Below are 12,666 nucleotides of genomic sequence, written 5' to 3'. Positions count from 1 at the left end.
GTAACTCTCCCGGATGTGGGGAAAACAATAAAGGTGGACTCATCAGAGAACAATACACGTTTCACGTTGTCCACAGCCCAAGATTTGCGCTCCTTGCACCATTGAAACCAACGTTTGGCATTGGCATGAGTGACCAAAGGTTTGGCTATAGCAGCCCGGCCGTGTATATTGACCCTGTGGAGCTCCCAATGGACAGTTCTGGTGGAAACAGGAGAGTTGAGGTGCACATTTAATTCTTCCGTGATTTGGGCAGCCGTGGTTTGATGTTTTTTGGATACAATTCGGGTTAGCACCCGAACATCCCTTTCAGACAGCTTCCTCTTGCGTCCACAGTTAATCCTGTTGGATGTGGTTCGTCCTTCTTGGTGGTATGCTGACATTACCCTGGATACCGTGGCTCTTGATACATAACAAAGACTTGCTGTCTTGGTCACAGATGCGCCAGCAAGACGTGCACCAACAATTTGTCCTCTTTTGAACTCTGGTATGTCACCCATAATGTTGTGTGCATTTCAATATTTTGAGCAAAACTGTGCTCTTACCCTGCTAATTGAACCATCACACTCTGCTCTTACTGGTGCAATGTGCAATCAATGAAGACTGGCTACCAGACTGGTCCAATTCAGCCATGAAACCTCCCACACTAAAATGACAGGTGTTTCAGTTTCATTGTCCAACCCCTGTAGTTTAACTGTGCAGTCACTACATCCACCCATTGTTTTTTATACCTGCTTAGTTCTTGCAGGGTCTCAGGAGGCCTGGTGCCCATCATTGGGTGAGAGGCAAGGTACACCCCAAATCGTTTGAAAAATGATTAAAATCAAATAACATTTGTGCTTAGATTTGATATGTATTCTTAGTGATCAGTTACCAAACTGAAATCACTGTCTGGATGATGGACTGAGGTGAATGCTCAATTTGCTGCCACTCTCATTTAGTAGAAAACATTACATAACTCTATTCTTTTGTGTCATGTAACATAGCAGGAAAGAATTTATCTGAAACATGTAAGAAAGGATAGCAGTGATGATACCCAGTATCTCAAAAATTATAATCCTTGCTTTTAATCTAAAAAAAGATTCAAATTAATTGCAATATATGGTGCAGAGCCTGTAGGGGGCACTGTTTACACATCTTAATCAAAACATTAGGACATTAACAGAATTCTGGAGTTATATTTTGTATATACAGCTAAACCAAAAATTATTCAAACCACTGGTGGATTTAATTTAATGGTATTTTTATTCAACCATGAAGTTGTTTTCTGAGTAAGACAATCCAAACAATATGTTTGTTTGCTAACCATTCCAATTAAGCTATATGTTTTGCATCTCTGTCATGCTTCCAGTATTGACCAAGACCAGGTTTCTCTGAAGACTGCCTCATGAGAATCTGGATATGGCATTTTTTCATTCTAACATTAGCTTTGATTAGGTTACTTGTTTAATTGACTGAAAAACATTCTCGAAGCATTATGTTCCCATCCCCATGCTTGAGAGTTTGCAAAAACAATACATACATCTACATCTACCAGGTATGTGAATAATTATCTAACTGTACTTTAAATTGGTCCACATTAGGAATGTATCTACATTTGCTCAATGCTTGTTGTTTTTTTAATCAGGTTTATGAAAACAGTAGGCTTGGCATTATTTCCTAGCTGCCAGAGAGCAGTTATAAAAAAAATTATATGCAATTCAATTCAGTTTTAGTTATATAGCGCCAATTCACAACACGTCATCCCAAGGCACTTCTCAAAAGGTTTGGAATGGTGCGGGGTTGTTGGGGAGGTTAGAATAAACTACTGAGTGTTAGAGTTTGGCCATTATAGAATGGGCTATGTGCAGGGGTACTAAGTAAAATTATAAACTGATAACATTTGTCCATCTAGAGCACTGGTGGCCATTGTTCTACTAAAATCCACAAGGATTGGGGGTTCCTCTCTCTGTCAGACTGATTATAACCATTCGAAAAGCGATGGGGTCGCACAGGTAGCAGAATTGGAGGGTGTGTTTAAAGCTCAACCATAACTGAGCCGGTTTAGGCTAAACTTGATTCCCCCTTACTCCATCCAACAGGGAGGGAGGAAGGCAGAGGTAAAAAATAATTGGAGATTGTTTCCTGTTGCATTGTGTGAAAAGTGGGTAACTTTAAAATGGGCTAAGTCAATTCAATCGAATGATACAGATTTCAATTCAGGTACAAACATTCCAATCAATCCTTACTATCAAACTATGCAGTCAGATTCAGTTATTTGTTCAAATTGGTTAAAATGTTTTTCTATCTAAGGACACCCAGCAGATTGCATCGAGTCAGGGACTTGAAGCATTCACTCCTCCTGGTTGATCATGTAGAGACAGTTGACATTCATTGGCGTTTACTTTGCACCAATCCCTCATAATGAGCATGCATGTAGCGAGAGTGGAGAGGAAAAACTCCCTTTTAACAGGAAGAAACCTCCAGCAGAATCAGGCTCAGTGTGAGCGGCCATCTGCCATGACCGACTGGGTGTTAGAGAGAACAGAGCAGAGAAGGAAAAAGAGCACAGAAGCACTGATCCAGGAGTACTTTCTATGGGAAGGAAAAGTAAATGTCAAAGGATGTAGCTCCTTTAGTAGTTTCATCTAGGAAAAAAAACAGATAAACTCTGAGCCAGTTTTCAAGTTTAGAGTATGAGAGAGAGCACATATAATTAGTTACAATAAAAGCGCAGTCAGTAGCTAACATAGGGTTAAACACTGAAAGACTGGGCCAAGTGTATCATCAGTAAAAGGTGAGCATTAAGTTGTTGCGAGCAGAAGCTTGGACATTGCCCCCCTCCAGGAAGGTGTCACAGGTAGATACAGAGTCAGGCTAGGTGTAGCTTTAGAAAGAGAAAAGAGAAAGAACATAGAGTTAAAAGCTGAAATACCAGCAAATAATGCAAAATTGGAGAGTAGTATGAGAATGTAGCAGAGAGAGTGAAAGTGGTCATTATGTCCTCCAGCAGCCTAAGCCTATAGCAACATAACTACAGAGATAGCTCAGGACAACGTAAGCCACTCTAACTATAAGCTTTATCAAAAAGGAAAGTTTTAACCCTAGCCTTAAAGTAGACAGGGTGTCTGCCTCACGGACTAAAACTGGGAGCTGGTTCCACAGGAGAGGTGCCTGATAACTAAAGGATCTGCCTCCCATTCTACTTCTAGAGACTCTAGGAACCACCAGTAAACCTGCAGTCTGAGAATTAAGTGCTCTGTTAGGAACGTATGGAACAATAAGATTTCTGATGTATGATGGGGCTAGATCATTAAGGGCTTTTAATGTGAGGAGGAGAATTTTAAATTCTATTCTGGACTGAACAGGGAGCCAATGAAGGGAAGCTCAAATAGCAGAAATATGATCCCTCTTTTTAATTTTCATCAGAAGCCTTGCTTCAGCATTTTGAATCAGCTGAAGGCTTTTAGCTGCATTTTGTGGACATCCTGATGGTAACGAATTACAATAGTCCAGCCTTGAAGTAACAAATGTATGAACTAGTTTTTCAATGTCACTCCTGGATACGATATTTCTAATTTTGGCGAAGTTACGGAGGTGAAGGAAGGAAATCCTAAAAACCTGTTTAATATGGGTTTTAAATGACATGTCCTGGTCAAAAATAGCACCAAGGTTTTTTACTTTATTACCGGAGGTCAATTTAATGCTATCAAGGTTAAGTGATTGACTAAGCAATTTCTTTTTTAAAGACTCCGGTCCAAACACAACGACTTCTGTCTTGTCTCAATTTAGAAGCAGAAAATGTAAAGTCATCCAAGTTTTTATGTCTTCAAGACATGCTTATAGTCTGTCTAACTGGTTGGGCTCATCAGGGTTTATGGATAAGTAAAGCTGAGAATCATCAGCGTAACAGTGAAAATGTATCCTTATAGAGAATTGGTCCAAGCACTGAACCTTGTGGTACTCCACAATTAACCCTGGAGTTTGAAGATGATTTATCATTTACATGAACATACTTGGATCTGTCAGACAAATAAGATTTAAACCAGCCTAGCGCTGTTCCCCTGATTCCTACAGCATACAGTACAGACCAAACGTTTGGACACACCTTCTCATTCAAAGAGTTGTCTTTATTTTCATGACTATGAATATTGTAGCTTCACACTGAAGGCATCAAAGCTATGAATTAACACATATGGAATTATATACTTAACAAAAAAGTGTGAAACAACTGAAAATATGTCTTATATTTTAGGTTCTTCAAAGTAGCCACCTTTTGCTTTGATTACTGCTCCGCACACTCTTGGCATTCTGTTGATGAGCTTCAAGAGGTAGTCACCTGAAATGGTTTTCACTTCACAGGTGTGCCCTGTCAGGTTTAATAAGTGGGATTTCAAGCCTTATAAATGGGGTTGGGACCATCAGTTGTGTTGTGCAGGAGGTGGATACAATACACAGCTGATAGTCCTACTGAATAGACTGTTAGAATTTGTAGTATGGCAAGAAAAAAGCAACTAAGTAAAGAAAAACGAGTGGCCATCATTACTTTAAGAAATGAAGATCAGTCAGTCCGAACAATTGGGAAAACTTTGAAAGTGTCCCCAAGTGCAGTCGCAAAAACCATCAAGCGCTACAAAGAAACTGGCTCACATGAGGACCGCCCCAGGAAAGGAAGACCAAGAGTCACCTCTGCTGCAGACGACAAGTTCATCCGAGTCACCAGCTTCAGAAACCGCAAGTTAACAGCAGCTCAGATTAGAGAACAGGTCAATGCCACACAGAGTTCTATCAGCAGACACATCTCTAGAACAACTGTTAAGAGGAGACTGTGTGAATCAGACCTTCATGGTAGAATAGCTGCTAGGAAACCACTGCTGAGGACAGGCAACAAGCAGAAGAGACTTGTTTGGGCTAAAGAACACAAGGAATGAAGGAGTCCAAGTTTGAGATCTTTGGTTCCAACCACCGTGTCTTTGTGCGGCACAGAAGAGGTGAACGGATGGACTCTACATGCCTGGTTCCCACCATGAAGCATGGAGGAGGAGGTGTGATGGTGTGGGGTGCTTTGCTGGTGACACTGTTGGCGATTTATTCAAAATTGAAGGCATACTGAACCAGCATGGCTACCACAGCATTTTGCAGCGGCATGCTATTCCATCCGGTTTGGGTTTAGTTGGACCATCGTTTATTTTTCAACAGGACAATGACCCCAAACACACCTCCAGGCTGTGTAAGGGCTATTTGACCAAGAAGGAGAGTGATGGGGTGCTGCGCCAGATGTCCTGGCCTCCACAATCACCGGACCTGAACCCAATCGAGATGGTTTGGGGTGAGCTGGACCGCAGAGGGAAGGCAAAAGGGCCAACAAGTGCTAAGCATCTCTGGGAACTCCTTCAAGACTGTTGGAAAACCATTTCAGGTGATGACCTCTTGAAGCTCATCAACAGAATGCCAAGAGTGTGTGGAGCAGTAATCAAAGCAAAAGGTGGCAACTTTGAAGAACCTAGAATATAAGGCATATTATAAGACATATTTAATATAAGACATATTTTCAGTTGTTTCACACTTTTTTGTATAATTCCACATGTGTTAATTCATAGTTTTGATGCCTTCAGTGTGAAGCTACAATATTCATAGTCATGAAAATAAAGAAAACTCTTTAAATGAGAAGGTGTGTCCAAACTTTTGGTCTGTACTGTATTCCAGCCTTTCTAAGAGAATATTGTGATCGACTGTATCAAATGCAGCACTGAGATCTAACCGAACCAGTACAGACACAAGTCCATTATCTGAGGCCTTAAGAATATCATTAGTGACTTTCAGCAGAGCTGTTTCAGTGCTATGACGAACTCTGAAACCTGACTGAAACTCTTCAGACAGGTCATTGCTGTGGAAATGTGCACACATTTGATTAGCAACTATTTTCTCAAGAGTTTTAGATAAGAATGGAAGATTGGATATAGGTCTGTAATTTATTAAACCATCCTGATCAAGCAAAGTTTTCTTTAATTAAAGGTTTAATTACAGCAACCTTAAAAGCTTGTGGTACATATCCATTTACCACGGATATATTAATAATATCTAAAATGGGGCTGTTAATCAGATGGAACACTTCCTTAAATAATTTGGTTGGGATTGGGTCTAACATACAAGTTGAAGGTTTAGATGAAGCTAATATTTTTGATAACTCAGGAAGCTCCACAGGATCAAAACAGTCCAAACACAGATCAGGTTCTACAGTTACCTCCAATGTTGTCTCACTTACTGAGGATGAAGTAATCATCTTCAGAAGTATGTCAAAGATTTTATTTTTAATAGAATTGGTTTTATTTAAAAAGAATCCCATAAAGTCATGACTGCTGAAAGCTAAGGGAATGGATGGCTCAACAGAGCTATGACTCTATGTAAGTTTAGCAACTGTACTAAAGAAATACTGTCTTGTTCTCTTCTATTAATGATGAGAAATAGGTTGTTCTTGCTTGTTGAAGTGTCTTTTTATACAACAGTAGGCTATTTTTCCAGATTAAGTAGGAATCCTCTAGGTGTGTAGAGCGCCATTTTCTCTCCAATTTTCTAGCATTGTTCTTTAGTATGTATGTATGCAGCTCTGAATTAAACCAGTGAACCAACCTGCTATAAATAATTACCTTCTTTTTCAAGGGGGCTGCATTGTCTAATGCACCATGCAGTGAGAAAGTAACACTATGAACAAGAGAATCAATTTGTGAAGGGGAAGACACAAAATTATTGCCCTCCACTGTGTTTTTCTGTGATAATGAGGAAATTAAAAGTGGAACAGATTCTTTAAAGGTTGTTACACCATTGTTTGATAATGATCTACTATAATGAAATTTTCTTTCAGGTGTGAAGTACTTGGTTAAATTAAACTCAATGGTTATTCAAAAATGGTCAGACAGGGCAGGGCTATGCTGAAATATTGTTATTTCTTTACACTCAATGCCATATGTCAGCACAAGGTCCAGAGAATGAAGACAAAGGTGGGTAGGTTTGTTAATGTTTTGTGCAAAGCCAATTGAGTCTAAAATAGCAATAAAGGCTATATTTAGGCTATCACTTTCAGTCTCAACATGAATGTTAAAATCCCCCACTACAATAACCTTATCTGTATTTAACACTAAATCGGATAAGAGGTCTGAAAACTGATCTAAAAATTGAGAATACGATACAAGACAACAAACAGAAGTGGTTTTAGTGCCATACAATTTGGATGAGGAAGACTAAAGATTAAATATTCAAAAGAGTTGTAGCTATTGTTTGGTCTGGGACTAATCAATAAATTGGACTGAAAGATGGTTGCCACTTCTCCTCGCCCAGTATTTTGAGGTATGTGAAAATAATACTCTTGCTGCAGCCAGGTTTCTGTGAGACAAAATAAATCAATCTGGTTGTCACAAATCAAGTAATTAACTAGCAAAGTCTTTGAAGAGAGAGAGCTTATGTTCAGTAAGCCACATTTAATTGTTTTATTTTTCTTTTCAGTCTGAGTTGTGTTTATTGTTTTTATGAGATTTTCCTGATTTCCTCCTTTTAGATTATTTTTTAATCTATTCAATTTTGGCCATGAGTGAGACACTGCCTTAATAGGGTGGGTAGCAGTAGAGAAGCTGCAGAGAGGAGTGTTAAACTACGACCCTGCTTCCTGGTCTGAATCCTGGGTTGTCAGAGTTTTGGAGAACTCATAAAATCGGCCAGATTCCTAGAAAGAAGAGCTGCTCCATCCTAAGTGGGGTGGATGCCGTCTCTCCGGATCAGACCAGGTTTTCCCCAAAATGTTCGCCAATTATCAATGAAATCTACTAAAGTAATCCAAGAAGTTGTGTAATCCAAAGTGTCAAAAATCCTAAATGTTGTCCTGGTGGCAGAGTTTTGACAGGACATACATTAAAACTCCTGCTGCACTCATCTGAAAAAACTGTGTTTGTTCTTGTGCTCAGCGAAGTGTCGTGTAAGACCTTGGAGGGTTTTGATGGTCTGAAGATGCTAATCTACCAAGTGGCTCTCTCCATGAAGGACAGCAGCAACTCAGCCTGTGGTAGTAAGATGCTGGGCAGACTGGTGAGTGCTGTGCTGCTCTGAACTGAATTGTACTGTATCTAATACATGAACCCTTTGTTTACTGTTTTTATATGTTTACAATGAACTCTTACTCAAAAATCCTTCTGTGTGTGAGTAAATTTTCTGCTGCAAAGCTGGGTTCTATGATTTAATGCCGCTTCTCTTTTGTTCTTTCCTCACCCATCACCCTGAGGTATGCAAAATGACCCAAACAATTAGTTCACCCTTATAAGGTAGGTTGAGGAGTTCTAACACTTAAAAGTTTGGGTTAGCTGCTCCTCCAAACTGAAAGCACCCTATTCTCTGGAGCTCCCCTGAAGTTACTCTCGACTGGTTCTCTGATTAATGCTGTTCTTGGACAGCTTGTCAATTGAAGCAGTCAGCCATGTCATAATAGATTTGCAGTTGTGCCATGAGATGTTCAAAATTTTGAATATATTTTCATAACCTAACCCTGCTTTGAACATCTGTCTGCTGTGTTCCTTGTTCTTCATGATGCTATTTGTTCTCCAATGTTCTCTAACCTCTGAGGCCTCTATAGAACAGCTACAGATGTACTGAGATTAAATTGTACACCTTTGGACTAAGCAAGGTTTTAATTGCTTTGCAGTTTTCATTAGTTTATATTTTTATTTAGATTTGACTTCACATTTTCAATTCTATTTTAGTTTTAATTGGTTTTTAGCATTTGTTTGGTAGCTTGTATACATTTATACCCTTAGTTTCATATTTATTTGAAAATATTTATTCATAATCAAACTATAAAAATCAAGTGTAATAGCAGGAAAGTCTATCAACACTGTTTTTAGAATTTCCTAAGAGTAATAAATAGGCGGCAGTAATGTCTGTCTCCTTTCCTCTGCTCCTTTTTCTAACACTCTTCTGCTCTTTCTTGCTCTTATCTTTACTCTATTTATTCTATCAGTCTATTTTCCTTCTTTTCTCTAACTTTTCCAATTTCCCTCTGTTCTTTCACTCGTTTTTTTTTTTACCGGAAGCTATAGCCAGGGACAGGTCGTCTAAAACGGGTTTGGACGGACCGCACAGAAGACTTGACTGACGTACCCGCCATCTGCTGGCGGAACGTGTCACAGCAAGAAAAAAAAACAACAACCGGAAACTAGACTTACTAATGCATGAGACACACCAACGAAAACTAAGCACATAATTTCTATAAATTCAGTTAATATTAGTTAGTTTTGTGAACACTGTTTACAGTTTCAGTTAGTTTTCCCTTTTTTTGGAAAGTCTCATTTTCATTTTTTTAGTTAACGAAAATGGGTTTTTTTACTTCTACTTTTCGTGATTTCGTTAGTTTTCATAGACGACAATAACCTTGGGACCAAATTTACTAATTTATTGATTTCTGAGGGCATTTGGCTGTACTAGATTTTTTGGGGGGGTATCCAAGTAAATGGGTTTAAATACATATCCACGTAAGACTTTTCAGAATTTAATTTGTAAAAAAAAGAAAAAAAAAGTTTAAAGGGGACGTATCATGCAAGATTCACGTTTTTACCCTTTAAATATATTTTGTTGCTTACTTGGAGTCTGTAGGAGTGCGGAAAAGTTGATTTTAGTCTCTCCATGTGCAGCGTAAATATTTTTATATTCTGTTTGGGTCATATTGTCTGTTCAGTTTTCTCTTTCATCTGTTACATTTTTCCAACTGTTACGTCATAGTATTTGCTGCGGAACAGCTAAATAAGGTCATGGACTTCCAGCTGATCAATTTTGTGTATCATTTTTATTTCTCACTGCAGTTTTGTAGTCCAAGCTCAAGTATGTAAAGAAGTATTTGCTGAAAGACTTCTCTTCTCAAACTCAGCTTCAACTTGGGTACCGCAGAATACTTTGTTTTTCTGCGCGAACCACAACATCCCCGCGTGGGCGGGTCGAAGCTGTAGACAATAGAACCAACAATAAGGGCGGCTCCGGCGAATAACGCCGAGTTAAACATTATAGAGAAACCTACTGAAACACCCTTCACCGGTTCGAAATCACGTTTGGGTACCGGAACAGGCTTCGAACCGTGTTGGTGGAAAAGGAAAAGGGTTATAGGAGATATGTAGGGTTACACAGACAGAGTCACGTGTATCATCTATAGAAAAAATGCATATCAAACATGTTTATGTAACATTTATTAAAATAAACGACGTTCTATTTACTCTGATTTCCAGCCAAGTCATTGAATAAAATGATGACTTTTACATTTATCTGTGGCAAACATTACTCATAGAGAATACTGTTTATGTGAAATTCTGAAGTCATAGTGTATTTTCTTCGTGTATTACACACTTTTGTTTCTATATTTTGTCTGTCAGATTCCAAGGAGCTATGTCATCCTACAGGAGGCAGTGATAGCAGAGAAAAAGATGAGAAGCACTAAAAGAGAGGTCCAGTACCTGACTGATGCTCAGTTACTCAGCATCATTGAACAGAACCCAGAAAGTGACATCAGAGATTATGAGGACCTGCAAACTGGTACGAAGACTAGAAATGAAAATTTTCTGTGTGAATTGTAGAACATTTACAGTTACTTGTTCATATACAGTATTACATAAACACTGACTGGGACAAAAGCTTTTCTTCTGTCTCCTGCTATGTTGTACATGCTAAAACGTTATGAATGGGTAAGCTTATTCTTTCTTAAAACAATGTTGCACCATTTGACAAAGACTCAGTAATTAACAGCTTTACTTGTGTTTATGTTGGCAAAACATCTAATAATATGGGACCACTAAGTTGGTTTTGAGTTATAATGTGGGTTTGCTGTAGATTGTGAGGTCAAGGTTCAGCAGCACATAGATGCATCTTTTGGGGACATTTGTATACTTTTAGTGACCAGAATATTTATCCCACTCTGCAAGAAACGGCACTAAATTGATGACCCAGTGCTTTCTCTCTTCTTTGTTTTTCATCCAGCCATCAGTTTCTTGATTGAAACTGGAAACCTGCTGCACTTCCCAGACACCAGCCATGGCCTATGCACTCTGTACTTCCTGTGTCCTGTGTGGCTGTCAGACTGCTTAGAGAGGATCGTACATCTGAACTCTTGTCACCCTGTACCCAGGAATGGAGTGATCCAAGCTGAAGACCTTAGGGTGAGATGCAGAATGCAAGCTTTCAGTATACGAGTTTAATGCTTATCCTAAATTTCTGTTGTGATCTCTGCTGTGCAGAAGCTGTTGGTAGGAACAGGGTTCACCCAGGAAACAGAGGAGCAGTATTTCCAGTTTTTGGCAAAGTTTGAGATAGCTCTGCCTGTTGCCAACAACAGGTAAAAGACTTAAGTTCACTTTATACATTTAGAATTATGTGAAAAAATTAGGACATCCAATTAAATATAGATTCTTAAACGGCTTACAAGGTGATGTCTGGTCTCATTTTTAACTAAACTGTATTTTGTTGCACTTTTTAAAGAAAATGTATCCACACAATGGGTTTTCTAATTAAGGAAAAAGCTGGGACAACCTATCCTTTTATACCTAGTCTTACCCCCTTTGGTTAAAATAACTTCAGTGAGATGCTTCTTATGGCCATCTACCGGTCCCTGACATCAGTCTGAGGAACGTTTGCCCCCATCCTCACTTTCAGCTGTGAGATGCACGAGAGTTCATGTACAGCCAGTTTTAGGTTAACCCACAGTGTCTCAAAAGGTTAAAGATCCTGGTTTTAACTCTACTGAAGACTTATCATTTCTCAGATTTTAGTCATTCTTTGGTGGATTTACTGTCATGTTTGGGTCATTATCATGTTACTGTTCTTCAGCTTAGTTTTATTTAGTTTGTCTATCAAACACTTTCTAATACACCATACAATTCATAGTGGATTCTTTGATGGTGAGCTGGCCAGGCCCTTCAGCAGCAAAGCATCCTCAAACTATGACAGTTCCACCTCCATGCTCCATGGTTAATATGAGGTTCTTTTCCTGGAATGCTATCTTTGTTTTATATCAAACATGTTTGCTGTTCTGGTGCCCAAATATTTATATTTTAGACTATTCTGCCTCAAAAAACCTATTCCAGAAATCTTGGTATTTCTTTACATTCTATTTTGCAAACTTCAGTCTGACCTTCACATGTTTCTTGGACAGCAAATTTTTCCTTCTTGCTCATCTCCCATGACACTTGTTTTGTCTCTTCCTATTGTACAGACATGCACTTTCATATCAACAGCAGCAAGAGCCTGCGGTCAGTCCCAGGATGAACCTTTTAGGGTTCGATTACTATTAACAGAAGAATTCATTGGTTTCTGTTAGTGGAGTATGTAAGCTTTGTTCAGAAGCAAGATAATCAAATGCTTTTTGTCCTAAATTGATGTGAAGAAATGACCTATGAATGCTGGAAATGCAGAACTTATGAAATATCAGTAAGTAAATGTCTGGTTCTGTTCACTACTTCACAACAAAAGGTGCAATTAATTTCTAATTACCATTCATCTCAATTCAATTCACTTTAGTTCAGCACCACTGAACATAGTGTTCATTTTAATCCAGTGATATAGTACGTTCAGGTTCAGTCAGTCATACAATGCAGATTGGTAAAAATGTATCCGTCTAAGAATGCCAGCAGATTTCATCAAATCTTCCTCCATCCTGAGCAGTGGAGTAGC

The 12,666-nt window shown here is 38.9% G+C and overlaps 1 protein-coding gene across 1 annotated transcript in view; it reads left to right on the top strand.

The window, feature by feature from the left end:
• The window catches only part of lrrk1 (leucine-rich repeat kinase 1), a 99,799-nt gene that overhangs the window by 50,264 nt on the left and 36,869 nt on the right, over positions 1 to 12,666 (top strand). The window contains exons 18-21 of the mRNA XM_047363226.1: positions 7,932 to 8,052; positions 10,377 to 10,536; positions 10,978 to 11,156; positions 11,235 to 11,332. Coding sequence (XP_047219182.1) covers positions 7,932 to 8,052; positions 10,377 to 10,536; positions 10,978 to 11,156; positions 11,235 to 11,332 — 558 coding nt within the window. The remainder of the gene's footprint in view (positions 1 to 7,931; positions 8,053 to 10,376; positions 10,537 to 10,977; positions 11,157 to 11,234; positions 11,333 to 12,666) is intronic.

Source organism: Girardinichthys multiradiatus, chromosome 4 (assembly GCF_021462225.1).
Source record: "Girardinichthys multiradiatus isolate DD_20200921_A chromosome 4, DD_fGirMul_XY1, whole genome shotgun sequence".
Lineage (NCBI taxonomy): Eukaryota > Metazoa > Chordata > Actinopteri > Cyprinodontiformes > Goodeidae > Girardinichthys > Girardinichthys multiradiatus.
This window is presented reverse-complemented; position numbering and strand designations above follow the sequence as displayed.